Source organism: Pollicipes pollicipes, unplaced genomic scaffold (genome assembly GCF_011947565.3).
Source record: "Pollicipes pollicipes isolate AB1234 unplaced genomic scaffold, Ppol_2.1 Scaffold_6686;HRSCAF=7923_pilon_pilon_pilon, whole genome shotgun sequence".
NCBI classification, from domain to species: domain Eukaryota; kingdom Metazoa; phylum Arthropoda; class Thecostraca; order Pollicipedomorpha; family Pollicipedidae; genus Pollicipes; species Pollicipes pollicipes.
The window spans coordinates 24744050-24760411 of record NW_023596921.1 but is presented as its reverse complement, the minus strand read 5'-3'; the positions used below and the strand labels follow the sequence as shown (position 1 = coordinate 24760411).

The window sequence follows — 16362 nt, the reverse complement described above, 5'->3', positions numbered from 1 at the left end:
AAAACTATAAGACGCTTCATGGCAATGGCAGAGATGATATTAAAGTAACACGTGTTAGAGCATCCATACATGACGATAGCTCCAAAAAGTGCAAGCAAGGCTATTGCTTCCCATTCTGCAATGTACATCATGGCTTGCTGTTCTAACATTTATTTAGGATGACATTTAAGACACACCTGGAGACTGTGACACCTAAATATTTGCTGTCATGCAAGGGCTAGCAGGATATTAGCATTTTCTTGTATTGGACGATGGCACTCACAAAGTAACCACACTCTGATCAGATGGGCCACCCAGCATCATGTAAAGTACTTTGCGCAGCCCAATACACATATCACCTACTCCCACACTAATACTTTTATGAGCAGCTTGCAACAATGGGCTGAGCTACAGATATGACTCCTGAATGCTGCACAGTTAGTGGCAAAAATTGTGCAATTATGTTGCCTTTCCCCGTCCATCGCGCCACCAGTACCTGAAGGCAGCATTGCCATTCAGACTTGGCATGGACTGGCAAGTCAGAATGCAGCCATTTGCTTTCTTGACATCCCAGGACTGAAATACTGCTTTGATATCCTTGCAGTCAACAGCATTGGGCTGATATGGAATAATGGCTAAGTGACACAAACAGCTTTGCTTGCAGCGTCCAAAGATCACAATATGGGAACCAGCCCGAGAGCTGTGTCATGACGAAAGCAATCTTAGCTCAAAACTCATAACAAACTATTCGTTATAACAACAATTGAATCACCCACCTTATGGCCTGCAAAGACACCCATCACAAAAAAGCACCAAGGTAACATATCTACTCACCAGTACAAAAAAACCGGTGATGATATGCACCACAGACACGTTCTCCGTGCAGCATGTGCTTTTGTGTTAGGTGTTACTTAATTTATGCACAGTTTTCCGTGGCACGAAATAAACAAACCTCGATTTAGCAGAGTACTGACGGCTGCTATTTTCATCCAGTGTTCACATTTGCTTTCTTGATGTTTTGAAACTATCATTGGACAATTTCGGCCCTATCATTAAAGATAGTTCACATTCCGAGCTGACAGCAATGATCTATATTTGTTGATCCTTCATATCATACAGGAATCATTGAGTCACCTATCTCACGCACATTAAACTGACAAGCAACCAACAACCTAACTGCATCAAAAGCAAGCATTTCAGCCCCTGCTGTCCTGTCAGTTGGTCTACCCGTGTGATGTAACTTTATATTTCCTTGAAGGGGCCGGCCACCAATATTGAGCACATCCCTCCAGCCAATAGGTTGTCAACCAAATCTCGAATTCATAGGAGGAACGTCTGCAAAAACCATCCTGGGGCCTTTAGGTATTTATCTAATAAAAGAAGCTAGTGGTATTCTCTGCAAGAATTTCAGGAGCAATCCAAAAATCAAAGTGAGAGCAAATCCAAGCTATATAAAATAACCATGCGAGCTCCATATGGTTTTTGGAAGCATGGAGCCTGCCCCAGATGTAAAACAATCCAACCTTGAAACGGAAAGATAGCACCAAACCTCGCTGACGCCTGCTGTACGCATCGATCAACGCCTAACAAGCTTAAACTACGTGAGCATTTCTGTGCTGCTTGCCACTTAAGGCCCTCAATAATCAGAGCGCTTTAAGTGGCATGGTGTCAACTTCACATTTTCCCCTTTTTTCTTTTCCATCTTGGACTTGGATGGTCTTGAGCAATAGCTAAAAACGCGTGGAAAAGCTGGAACACCAAACACCTGAAATGGCCTTGAACAGAACTGCATGCGCCAGGCAGTTTTTTAATGCACAGCAAATACGCTTTTAGCAGCCTTGACCACTGATAATTTGAACGTAATCCCTTCTTGAACGGATGATCCTCTCACGAGAAGGGATTTCCGCCGGCGCATGATTCGAATCAGCGGAACGGCGCGTGAGTGTATAAATGGGCCCGATAGTTCGGATCGAGGACGGGTTCCGGCTCCATTCGAATCACAGCTGCCCATATCAACAGGGTAAGCATCCCGAACTGTGGATCTCACGCACGCTGGACGTTATGAACACCGGACTTTATGAACAATGGACCTTACGAACAATGGACGTTATGATTCTCCTCTGTTTTGGGGCTTTGGACGTTTTCTGGACCTTATGAACGCTGGATGCTGCGATTCTGGACTTTTTGACCACTGGACTTTATTAACTCTGGACGTTTTAATACGCATCCCATGAGTCACGCCCAAATGAGGATGACGGGCGTTTTTAGAACTCCAAACGGGAATCTGACGTGTTCTTGGCCCGCAAGCCCGTGGGGACCGTGTTTACAAGGACGGAGTGGGTATGCTCATACCTGATATAGTCGGCGGCTCTTATACGCACCTTGTAAGTGTGAGAGATGGTCCCGGTACTATGACTCAGCTGCGTTGCCCCAACCTCTCGCCCAGCGTCACATCAGTTTATACGCCCGCCAGCAATCGCCATCCTCACCAGCCTGCCTTCATAAGAAGCCAGGCAACCACCTCAGGTGTTTACCGATACCACCAAGTGGATCGTCTACACTGATATTAATGTTTCAATGACTGTGCAGGGCCACTTCGACACTTTTCGTATGCACCGTCGAGCGCTCTCACCTAAATCAGCTGGCAGGCATACTGAGCCTGTCAAGTGTTGATGTCTGGCAACCTATTTGCGCTGGCCTAAATCGCTTTACCTGGGAGCGTGAAAGTAGAGCACCACTGAAACAGTAACGTGTAGAAAAACACCATTGTTAGCAATGCATTGGAGACCCACCAGGGCGGTTGGGAGCATACAAATGAGACCATGCATCCAGTCAGACCTTCGCATGCTTGTGATAAAGATTGATCTTACAGAGATAGCCCTCCACCGGGTACAAACAAATTGAGCAATTTTGTTTATACCTTACAGGGAACAGCTTAAGAGGGAAGCCCAAAACACGTTCAAAGACACAGCTTCAAAAATGGTGAAATAAACCAGGTCAGACCTAAAGTACCTACCTGGGGTATACATACACATGCATATACATGTATGTGTACATGTGCTACCCACTGGTATATTCTCATGAAACATGACAGCGTTTTTAGCATAAAACTGTCTAGTAACTAGTAACTAGTAATCTTCCCAATGAGCTTCCATTTTTGGAGAGTGAAATCGTGACGCGTATGACCAAAGATGTCTGTTGGTTATGATACCTTGGTAATGTGTACCAATTTGGTAATTTTCTGTGAGCATTTTGCTCCGACAACGGAAAGTAGTGTGAAAGCTCGAAGCCATTACCAAATGATAGATTTGATGTAGTGTACTATCTAATTAAATGAGAAATGTGTCGACAACATGCAACCTGCCTAAACGATATATAGTGCAGTATATATAGATCACCCAAACTGACTGACTTAGCCACGGCTCCAGGCGATGTTCACCCGGAGAGTGAGGTGGAGGACCGACCGTCGTATCGAAACAACTGATACAATGCCAAAGCAACTCGTAATGAAATGAGAGCTGGAACCAAGCAAAAATGGTAAGCGTCATCTCCTCAAACGTTGTCATGTTTGCCCAATGTTTGTTTAATGTCTGATGTTTATATTCGATTATGGACATTAAGCAGCACATAATGTGATGAGTGGATTGGCGCATCAGCGGAACGGTGAAATCTGAGCGTCTCTCCTAACAGTAACAAGATATGGTCACCGCCGCCTGGGAACCCACGACACACCGCCCAGTCGCCCGATCCGTAAGCCAACACGGGCCAGGCGCCCGCCGCCACTCCAAAACTACACATTAGCCGTCTCGGGCCGGCGGCGGACGCACAGCCCGGCAACGCCACCCAGTAGCCCGTCTACTGCCCGCGCCCGCTGGAAATTTTTAGGCGAATCGTTTGGTGTGGAAAATAAATGTTTCGTACATTTTGCTATGTGCCGCCCATTGCAATCCTGTAAACCGTTACCTCTAAGATAGATACATAGTTGCTCGTTGTGAGTGAGCTCAGAAAAGTTTGGAATGATTTGGTCATCGCCGCCAGGGAGCCCACGACACACCGCCCACTCGCCCGATCCGTAAGCCGACACGGGCCAGACACCCGCATGTCTTTACAATGTCTGTCATACAATGTATTTGACCGTGACCCCGTGGACCAAAACGTTGCCATGATGAAACATCATTGCACGTCTAATGTTCGTCGCTCGTTTGCCCCGTGTTAAGGTCAGAACTTTGCAGAACTGTCATTTCGAGAAGAACAGGCTCAACAAAAAGAAAGATAGTAAGTAAACCGCGCGAAAACGCCACAGCTTTCTGCTTGGCTAACTCCTAACCTGTTCGTGTGGGTGCAATCTAATTAACCTGAAAGGGGCCACGCACGCATGCTTTCAGTTACATCCTTAGAAAACTGTGCCACCACCTATTGACATGGGATGCATTCCTTTTTACCACCCATACGTTTTCTACGCTGCAAAATTACTGCAAAATCTCGTCTTAAACGTGACAATACTTCCATTGTCATCAGCTCGCTGTGGTTAAATAGGTGCTTTAGAAATCATAATTGTTTCATGCTTCTAGGGAAATTAAGCCCGAAGCTCTATGAAAGTCCAAATCTCTTTAAGCAAGACAGTAGACTAGAAATACCATACACGAACCCGTTACTACAAAAGGTTACTATGCCTCGCTTAAACCGGTTAACACTCACAAAATCCCAAACTGCTAATGTTCCCCAGTAATGAACGGTCGGTGGACGGAAAGGCGGTCGGGTCACGGGACAAGAGATCCCGCCGGGGTCTTAGTATCGCGCCCGAGAATCGTCGTCGAGTGGAATGAAGTCGGCACCGAGGCGCCAGCCTCTGGGACAGCGACGACGCGCGACAACCGTGCTCATGGCGTCCGTGCGGTCGCCGCCGGCACCTCATGCGGCGGAGGAGGCGCGCCGCGCGTGCGCGGGGCGCTGGATCGGCTCTTTGCCACCTGCGATGCACCTGTGACGGGCGAGCGAACATCGTGGCGAATTTTGTCTCAGTGCAATCGATGCGAAATTGTACCACTGTTAGAGGAACCGTTGGCGCCTTCGTTCCTGACTACCGCGAAGTGCGCCAAGTTGACACGAGTGCTGGTGAACCACTTCGAGCTGGAAAGGCCAGTGCTTGTGGGACGATCTAGATTCCACACATGCTGTCAAGCAAATCATGAAGATATTGCTGACTTCTTCGCCGGCCTGAGAAGTATGGGCTGACGCTGCAGACTTTCCACTGATGTAATACCTGCGACGCTGAGGAATCGTTTCGTGTGCGACATTTGGGATGACAGATTTTAAGCTCGAATGCCAGGTCAGGGCGACTCGACCTCCGACGTTGCAGCAGAGCTGGCTCTGACTCAGGAGTCGGCTGGTGGTGGTGAGCTGAGATAGGACGCCGATGATGACTCACACGCCCCGCACGCACCGCCGTCACGGCAGTGACGACTCATGACGACATTAATCACATGGATGAGCGCCACGTCGGGGGCACGAATGACTGGTGACTACACAAGTCACTGGTGACTACACTCAGCGGGCGCAACTGGCTGCAGTTGCGACTGCCAGTCCGGCAGGGCGGCAGGCACCTCCGCGCCCCCAAGGTCCCGGTTCGATATCAACGGCCCCTACATGCTGCCAGAGTCACCGTCATCGCCGTTCGCAGTGCCGGACGCGGAGCCGCCGGTACAACCGCTGTGGCATGTGGAGACACGCGTCCAGGAACCATCCGAAAGCTGGAGACGAGACAGCAGAAACAGCTTGATCGCTGCAGCAGCTCAGCGGCGGCCTACAAGACGCGGCGCGGAGACACGAAAGGGACGCCACCACTGGAACCTGACGAGGGCGCAGCGGACAATGAGTTGCTTCCGCCTTTCTCTGTGACGTCACGGGTGGCGGGCACCGCGCACCTCCCAGCAGTGTGGGTGTAAAGATGAAAGGGCCGCCTCTGCGCGTGGAGCTGGACACCAGCACCGCTCGGTGGTTAGGTAGACCAATTAAACGGCGTGCGTCGTGTACCTGAAGTGGGCTCAACGCAGATGGGGGGGGGGGGGGGGGGGGGCGCGTGATGTGCGGGGCGCCGGTGAGCGAGTCAGCGGCCGGGTCACATGACCGACGACGGCCGGAGGCTCGGTGTCCTGGCAGAGAACGGTGGCGAACGCCACACGTCATTGGCACCGACACACCAGCCTGCACCCAGCATTCACAACACATTTCGATTCCGTGGACCAAAAGGCAGCCTGGCGAAGTCCGACGGCAGCAGAACTTGGCGCCAACGTTACCACGTCGTGTCATCAGACATCGATAGCGCAGTGGGGTTGTGCCACACTGACTGTAGGGATAATTAAACCGTAGGATTAAGCCTAGAATATTCCTCAAAAGCTTGAAGGGATAGTTAAAAAACGTAACTTTCACGAATGCAGTCGTGTTGTTTCCTGCAACTCTTACAGTGTTGCAGTGAGCGCGTAGCGTGAAGATAGTCCAGGGCACACCAAGTAAAGACAGAGCGTTAATCTGGGGAGAAATGAGTAGCATGGCTGCGGAGAATTTACGGCTGCCGCCAAAATGAAGTAGGGCTAGAATTAGGCAGACAATTCACCCTGGCTCCATAAACTCCCGGAATATGGGTGCTCGTCCGCACGCAAACGAGCTCAGAGGTCGTGGCAGTCATCTACAGATGAAAAGCCTACGGCAGCCTTGAAAATGACGGCTACTTGTTGCACAGAGATGACGGACATGGGCTGGGCAGGTCCAGCTCCCCGCGTGGCAGCCTCTCCACCGAGCGCGCCTCAGCAGGCCGGCCACAGGTGCAATCATACGGAGGCGGAGGGGGCGTCACTCGATGGTGGACACGTGTGAGAGGAACGTGCGTGTCACCCGACGGTGGACAGGGGGGGGGGGGGGGCGGATGTGCGTGCTCAGCTGATTTGTATGACGCTGCAATGCCGTCCGTAGAGCAGGCCTCACCGTAGTGGCGTGTCGCCCGATATCTGCTGCGTGAGTCCGGCCAACGTCAGCAGCGAGCCCCGAGCCGATAGCAGAGCCGTGTCGTAACTGGGAAACTGGTACACCTGCCGGCAGAGAACGAGGCCGTGTCGTAAGCAGGAAACTGATGCGCATGTCGGCACAGAACATAGCCGTGTCCTACCCGAGACAATAAGGCCTAGTCGTACCAGGGCTACTGGAACGTCTGCATCAGCACACTAGAGCCTGGTTGAAATCCCCCTCACACGACCCAGCTGATCCCAGGTCCGATGGATCACAGCCATTCTCAAGGGTGGCCATCAGCGATAACCGCTGCCACAGAGCTCTTGCTGGCCGACATGCGATCCACACCGGCGGTCCCGTTTGTTTGAAACAAGAATGAACTGTATCTTTGCCCGTGATCAGTGCTTTACAGGTGTTGCCTACTAATCCGGCTTTGCATCCTACAGGGCAGCGTTTAAACAACTTAAGAATGCATGCAAATTGGAATCTGCAACGGCATGTTCGGGCTTGATTGCCTCATGCTTTTTAATCCTCTTCAGAAACGAACGAAGATGCAGTTTCGGGGCATTCACTTGGCATTGCAGTAAGCGCGCCGCACGATCACCGCAGCCAGGTAGCCGTCCTCCACTGGTTCAAAGTTCCTCTTACCGCATTTTCTCGGGTGTCTTTCCTCCAGGGACGTACCCAGTTCAGTGTTTCAGATGTGATAGCACAATAAGAATTTTACATCCTGTGGTTGCCATTTGTTATTATTTCTGCTTCGGATGACCCATACAGTCGGAGGTTTTTCAAAAGTTTCACGAGCGCTAGATCAGCATGTCGTACACAGTAAGGCAGAACATGCAATTAATGGAACAGTTTCGACAGACCACTGCTGTGACCAGAGCTCAGATGCGGAAGAGAGTTGAGAAATATCGGGAGTACGCAGTACGACACCCACCCAGACGGATGCCTTACTGCACGTAGCACCAAGCGCCCGGCACCCAGCATCGAGCGAAAACAGCACTGTTCGTGTTGTCATGACTTCGCTCGGTATAACTAGACTCTTTCAGTTTCACGGTGACGACGGGCAGGCAGTGACAGAAAATCTTAAAAATGTTCGAGATATTCGCTACAAGCTCGCCACTTTTCCCCGAAGCCGTCGTGTTGGTTTTAATAGGCAGTGCGTGCCACTCGGAGCGGAGTCACTCCTCATTCTGCGGTGGAAACACGAGAAATGTCTTAAAAAGACGTCTCAAGGGAGGGTGACCTTGCTGGAGATGGGATATATCTGGGCTCCTCATTCCGCCGACCCCAGCCCGCTATATTTCTTCCTGTAGGGCTACGCAGAAAACGACGTTTAGAAGAGTACGCCCCAAAGCATCCATCAACTCAACAAGACGATATTGTAGAGTCCTTGGGATTTATTCTAAGGGTGGCCTGCAAAAGAGTGAAGCCATTTTTTTCTACGGGATCACCTGTCCAAACGATCAACGCATGGCCAGTACGCCAAGGAGTGCACATCCAGCACGCTATGCAGGCTGTTTGAAGGCCCTAAACTGCACAGTGCGGCAGGGGTGCTGTTGTTAATTACGCCATGCTAGTTGACCCAATCCACAACGTATCCCGGTCACGAAAAATGACCTTGTGTGATTCAACCCTACGTGATTTGTGGCAATGGGCGTTTTGTTGTACCAACGATTCTGAGACTCGCTGTACTACATGCACCGGTCACTTTACTGCCTACACCGGTACCGGGTGTACTAGCCACAAGCGCATTATCAGACGAGCATTCCGTGCGTCGAGCGAGCTGCACACCAGCGACACGCCCTTCCTCGAATATACGCCTATCACAGGCGCCGCACGGGTGCCCAGGGCGTCGGTACCCCAGCCGCGGCGCGTACTCACGATGTCCTGGCGATCTGGCGAGCTCTCGGTCAGGCCGCCGGTGCTGAGACACAGCAGGCCGTATGGCACGCTCCTGAGCAGCTGGCCCAGCGCCTCCAGCTGCAGACCGTCCCCGGTCAGGTTCGTCACCGCACCGTCCGCCGACTCCTGCAACGACAAAGCACACGCTCAGCAGCACGACACGGCCAGGTGAAGCGCGCCACAGAGACGGCCAAGGGGCTGTCTTCTTCTCCTGTCCAAGTCGTGGCGCTCTCTGCTCAGCCCGAGCTCACCCACGATGATCTATTTAGCACTACGGACCCTGACGTTCGTGTGAATCCTTTTTGTCCACTTCCCAATTTCCACCGTCTCGAGGCGACCTTTCAACTCCGAATGCTCTTATAGTTCCGCAGTGCCCCGCCGAGCCGCGCTATTCCATAAATCTCGGCCCGGCATGACGCTTCCCCGTCATCAGGCTGCATCCACATGGCCAAGACTAACCGCAAAAGCGGAGGAAGCGGGACCAGAGCAACCATTCTCCTTCGCCTATACCTGTTCACGATTTCATGCGCTGCCTGGTCGCGAGAACTCTAACGTTAGCTGAAACAATTGTCGGTCGATGAGGAAAGCTTCAGCACGTGCCAAGTCAACGCCGAGCGGCCAGCTGCAAACTCTAACGGTGGCTGAAACAATGGTCGGTCGATAGGTCAGAGCTTCAGCAAGCTCCGAGTCAACGCCGAGCGGCCGGCTGCACAGGTCAGATCTAGTGCCTTGGATGCGAGCTCGCAACCAACGAAGTTAACCCTGGTTAAATAAACTGCAGCGGCGTATGTCCGTGTGTATATGTTGAGTACAGTGAAGCTCTGAGTTTGTTCTTAGTTAAAAGGAATGTTTCATTTTTGAAGATATTGAGCAAAACATCAGATATGACGAAAAAGGGTCAATCATAACCATTGACATAATTTTTAAGTGTAAAAGACTGCACCAGACAACACCATTTTCCCTGTTTAACATATGTGTTCCTCGATGCGTCATTATTTGATTACGTCATCGCACATTCCACGACGTCGATTGAGAGCCAATTGACGGTCATTATATCTGGAAATCTGCTGGCGAACGCCACATATGAATGACTCGATCATTATATTGCTATTGGCCTTGACAGATGCACGGCTTTTGGAATAACAGAATCTAAATACCGTTATTATGACGTCATGAGTGCCAAAGTGTCTCCCCGAAATAGCATCCGCATCTTCCCCGGCGTGTAGCTCCGAAACTAGAAAATGTAAGTCTTAAGAAGGGCAGGACTGCGAACCGCACCGAATGATTCTCAAGATGACCATTTCAGTTCAGAACTTCATAAAAATATGGAGCACCTCCTTTAATTGGGCAGCACACGTGTATTAGACTTAACTTGCGCCCGGCCGGGCGGAAGTTGACTTCCCCTACAGTTTTTCTTGAACAGATAAAAAACAAAAACTTGCAGTACGGCGAAATTTCCAATACCTGTTCATCTGTTAGATTGACATCCTTTGTGCAAAGCTACGGCTTTCATCTAACAACATCAGCGACCTAACTCAGGTCAAAGAGGTCAACACCTAAAACCTTCGACTGCACATCAATTTTCAAGTATGCCATTGGTCAAGTTCAAACTAGATAAAATACAAGACGATGATAGTACCTACGGTTGTCTCTTTCACATCTTTCGGAAAATGCAAGGTCAGTGGCCTGAAGTCAGGTAAATTTTGCTATCTTCGTAAATAACGCAAATTTGTGTGCATTTTTTAGCAGTTTTCGTGTTTGAATAAGACAATAAGAGTACTTACATGCACAACTACCATGACAACAGAGCACATGATCTTGGTCCAGGTCATGACCTATCTTTGCGCGTACCCTCTGTAAAACACGTGTTGAGCTTATAATAGATAGTTATATTGGGTAACATTGGACGCAGATCTCGAATATCCCACTGAAAACATATTATGCTATCATTCTAATGCATAACGAGATAAGTTCGAGAGTATATATAATATATATACATACTCTCGAGAGTATAAATAATATATAAGTAACGAGATAAGATAAGTAAGGGAGTTCACTTTCTCCACGGTTTTTTCGAACGCAGCTCGAACATGAACGCTCGAAACAACACCAAATTTTCAGTGCTTGCTCACCTATTCATTTGGCATCCTTTGTGCAAATTTGAGGCTTTCATCTGCGAATGTCAACTACCCGGTGATCTAGAATCGCTTTTGAACTAGCGTGGGAGTGAAAAATTTCATTGGAAAACGATATTGCGGGAGTGAAAAATTCAATTAACAAAAGATGGAACTTATGTGCTAGTGACTGACGCTTCGGCAAACAAAGACATTTATTTCAAGTTGGCGTAGACGTAATATCATATCCTGACAAAACTGTTTTTTTTTTGTAAACATCTTAGGCCATTACAGTGAAACAGAATGCATTAAAGCATAGTAATTTCATCACAGTGTAACAAGCATAACAAATTATGCAACACCGATACTTTGAGGCTACACTTTGCATTTCCCCGCCACAGCAATTTTTAATATAAAACAACGCAAAGGAAAACAACAACAAAATACCAACCGAAAATTAACAAGCATAAAACGCTCAAAACCAAAAAAAAAAAATTGGACTCCTACACATCAGCCCATCACCAAGTCAAACACAACAGACATACCTCTGGCTTCTGTCGTGATGGGATCAGGGAAAACAAACATTTTGTCACTGTTTCTCACAAAATACCAATGTCTATTTCCATGAAACTAGCCTAACTATGCATAACCTAAAGAGGCCTTACTTCACTTCATCCTGTCTAATTTGCTTGCATCACAGCAGTAGTTGTGAGTTACTGATTCTTGCACAACTCCTATTGCCACTTGCCACGCACTCAACCAACTTAACCTAACTTAGAGTAGCCGATATGTTGAACATTACCTCAACTCACCTATCTGTTGACAGCAGCACTTGTCATGAAAACATGATAAAGCTCATCTTTGACTGGTTTCAACTTGCATTTTTATTCAGCCCATTTGTGTATGCTTGTTGACATCAGACAAAGCTGATAACATACAAATCACAACACTTAAAATCACTTTGAACAACTTATTCTGATTACCATGGTTAACTTCTGTCAAGGGGAATAATGGGCATGCTCCACAAAACAATTTCTCTCCTCCAAAAGTGACAGCTATTAAATGACCATGCCAGAATTGCTGCTTGCCTTTTCAGCTGCAGCAAATGCATCCATTTGGGCTTGTTTATTCATATTTAATGACAAAGTTTGATATGCTGGCTTCACATTTTAAATGGGGTGGTCTATCTGTTACATACCAATATTGAATTCACGTTATAATTGCTATGCAGCTTAGAGTATCCCTGTGTTAAACATATAGTGCATATATACAGTACAGTCATTTGCCGGTCAGCAAACCATGACAACTATAGAAAACATGTGGTTAAAGAGCATAAGGGACCACGTTAGGAAATTTGGGGCAAATAACCAAGAATATGGAACAAAATAAGGCCATTGCATGCCTTGTGGCATCATAATTTGTCTTATGGCAAAACTCGATGGGTTAAAACAGAAAATGGCTAAATCTAATTACAAATAATGTGAATCTGATGAATTTCACTTTGTTTGAACTTGTTCGACCTGAAGATCATGACCTAGGAAGCTGAAACCTTAACCTAAGTGAGTTCACGTATAGGTCAAGACGCCCTGTAAATTTGGTGTCTCTAGCTTCCTTAGTTCCCGAGATCTCAGAGGGGGGTCCAATTGACCCCCCCCCCCCCCACCGCAGCGAAGGGTATCTAGCCAGCCAACCGGGAGCGTGTTAAAACATAGTAATTTCATGACAGTATTATGAGCATAACAAATTATTAACACCAATAATTTGATGCTGCACTTTTCAATTCCCTTCCACAGCACTTTTCAAACAAGACAACACAAAGGATTTCAATAACAAAATAACAACAGAAAATGCAACAAGCATAAAACACCCAAACAAAAAACCTTGGACTCCTACACATCACCCCGTCACCAAGTCAAACACAACAAACATACTTCTGGCTTCTGTTAAGATGGGGTCAGGGAAAACAAATACTTTGCCACTGTTTCTTACAAAAGCCCAGTGTCTATTTCCATGAAAGTAGCCTATGCCTAACCTTAAGAGGCCTTACATCATCTCATCCTGTATAACCTGTTTGTATCACAGCAGCAGTTGTGAGTTACTGATTCTTGCACAATTCCTATTGCCACTTGCCATGCACTAGTCCAACTTAACATAACTTAGAGTAGCCCATATGATGAACATCATCTCAACTCACCTATCTGTTGACGGCAGCACTTGTGATAAAAGCATGATATTTAAAGCTAGTCTTTGGCTTGTTCCAACTTGCACTTTTATTCAGTTCATTTGTGTATGTTTGTTGACATCAGACAAAATTGACAACACAAATCAAAACACTTTAAATCACTTTGAACAACTTATCTGGATTGTCATGGTAAACCCATGTCAAGGGCAATAATGGGTATGCTCCACAAAACAATCTCTCTTCTCCAAAAAAAACACAACTTTTAGATGACCATGCCAGTATTGCTGCTTGCCTTTTCAGCTGCAGCAAATGTATCCATTTGGGCTTGTTTATTCATATTTAATGACAAAGTTTGATATGTTGGCTGCACATTTTAAATGGGGTGGCCTATTTGTTACATACCAATATTTAACTCATATTATGACTGCTATGCAGCTTAGAGTACCCCTGCGTTAAAAATATAGTGCATATATACAGTACAGTCATTTGCCGGTCAGCAAACCATGACAACTGTAGAAAACATGTGGTTAAAGCAGCCATAAGGAACCACTTTAGGAAAGTTGGGGCAAATAACCAAGAATACGGAACAAAATAAGCCCATTGCATGCCTTGTGGCATCATAACTTGTCTTACGGCAAAACTCGATGGATTAAAACAGAAAATGGCTAAATCTGGTTACAAATAATGTGTTGAAAGCAGGTGAGGTAAGTAATTACTTGGTCCAGAGGAGACTTACTGGCTCTTTCAGGGCACACTTTTTCACGCTCCCCAAAACAAAAAGTCAGTGCATTTCGCATGGTTTGCTGACAGAGTCATCACACTCACCCCCAAATATAAAAATCAATCATGTCCACCAACCTACGAAATCAAAATGCGAAAAAAGTAAGATGTGTGCATGATACACATTTCCAGAGGGCAGAATTTCGCCATGAAGTACTTCTGCATAAGCTGCGTCAAGTCTGTCCCAAAGCTCTATATGGCGGCATAAGGATAGCCTTGTCAGATAGACTGGTGAGTTAGACGCTCGAAAGGCTTAGATTTATCATTACCGAGCTTCATGAACAAAAAGAAGAAGAAATAAACAACAGCTAACTGAGGGCTTAACGAGGCAAACATGGTGTTACAGATTAGTTTCGTGCTTCAAATTGTCTCCTTCATTCCCTGTGAATTGTTCACTCTTGGGCGCATATGAAACATATTTGGGCGGCTGGCGAATTAATTCGATTTAGTATAACATACGTGCAAGAATGCGGTTGGAGCGTCTTGCAGAGAAATTGATCAACGTTTCAAGCAACAGATGGTACCTCTAAAGGCAATTGGAAAGGAAGAATAGAGTGGTATCACAGTCGTATGATACCAAGAAAAACAAAAGCAGTTAAATAAATACATAAAATGACCGATACTTTTTGGCAAAATTTTGTGATCAGCTGATTTGACTTAAAATCTGTTAAGATGAATGCTCGAATGGTGATATTCATGTTGTAAATTTCATTCACAAGACATTCTTTGAATTTTTCATTCCTGCATTTCGGGAGTGATACAATTTAGTGTTCAAGTTTCTTTGGGTCGAAGTAATACGTGGAGTAAAATTATCTACCAGGCCTTGCTGGTGTTTGCACCAGGCTCTGCTTTCGTGGTGTGGTGGTGAGACCAAAACAAATTGGGGATGCCTTACAATCTTTGATTCGGCGCGCAGTTGCCGATTGTGACGCATTTTGTAAACAAACCAAACTTGATGCGTGTAAGCGGCTGCAGTCGCTGGAGTTCTTGGGCTTGAAGGTACCTGGCGCCCTTGTTCTGTTTATACATAGACATGATTTAGATGCAGGCGAGGCAGAACACAGCCATAGGTGCCCAGGTTCTGGGGAGCCTTGCTTATGCTTGGTGGTTTCAAGTGAGCTCGGTTTTGGATGACATCTGACAACCTCAGAAAGAATGGGAGGTTTGGCATGTGCGATTAGACAATGTTATGCCGAAGCGAAAAATTCACATAAAAATAGTTTATAATCGCTAAATTCACATTTTTAATATGGGGAAAAGGAGTGAAAAATTCCTTTTCATAGGGTGCTGCTTTACACCCAAAGTCGGCAATTCTAGGACACTGCAACTACCTGGGATCAGGTGAGTTTTACTACTTTTCGTACCCAACGCAGATTTGTTCTTATTTTTGGGCGGCAGGTCGGCCGGAGCCTTGGCCGTGCTTCCGGGCTAGTGCAAGATAACGCGGGATGTTGGGCCAGCACACAGAGCGCACACCACAGGAGACATTGTGCTGGTCGTTTAGACCCCGCAAGTACTTCAACCTTTTCATTTGGATGATTTATAAATTTGATCTAAGTTGACCTCTACATCAGCCTGGATTCTATTTTGCGTCTCGGATGTTTTTTCCATAGTTGCACCTACTAAAATGAACTGAGTAAGGAACACATTTGAAAGAAATAAGAAGTATCCTACTCTACACTACTGGTAGGCAAATTTTGAACGGTGGCGTGACTTGACACTTTTGGGGGACAGAAATGGTCGGAATAGACTTCCCACACTCTTAACGCTAACTTCTGTGCCCTCAATATCCGTTTTGGCTTCCAACAGATGTGTTAACTGCATCTATCAGAACGCCCGTTTTTACCTATCATGACCCCTCGTAAGTTCACATTTGACCCAAGGTCACAAATTCGATGCGCATTCTTTGTGATTTGACGAAACCTTCACAACGGTATCTTTGCCTTTCTCGTGCGACAGCTGGAAGTTGGAAATCCCAGGGAAGAAGTTACCCCCCCCCCCCCCCCTCTGCCGGGCGCGATTATCTCCAGACCACTGGACGGGCGTACGTTAAAGGTATCGATCGACCATTTTGCACCAAATCACTTTCGAGTCAGTCAGAAGTCAACCGATTTTTTCGTGCCAAAATCATATGAGCTGTGGCTCGGTTCATTGGCTGTTGTCATAATAGACAGTCTCAAACAGTCAACGCCAAGGCCAAATAAATTGTCGTAAGATTTCTGCTTTAAAAAACTGTGCACAGAAATTCGGCTCCTGTCCGCATTTTAATGGCAGATATAGTAATCATCAATAAAACCCCACCAGAAGTACTCATGAACGGTACCGTAGTACCATTAGAGTAACAAAGAAGTTGCCTGGCGCTGGCTCTGGAGCCTTACACTGTAACACAGTACAAAG

General features: G+C 46.9%; 1 protein-coding gene across 1 annotated transcript in view; it reads right to left on the bottom strand.

Annotated features, from left to right (window-relative positions):
• in (inturned planar cell polarity protein) overlaps positions 1-16362 on the bottom strand; it is a 101294-nt gene that overhangs the window by 53527 nt on the left and 31405 nt on the right. Inside the window, exons 5-6 of the mRNA XM_037231672.1 lie at positions 8869-9015; positions 6961-7064 (exon numbers count right to left, since the gene is read on the bottom strand). Coding sequence (XP_037087567.1) covers positions 6961-7064; positions 8869-9015 — 251 coding nt within the window. The remainder of the gene's footprint in view (positions 1-6960; positions 7065-8868; positions 9016-16362) is intronic.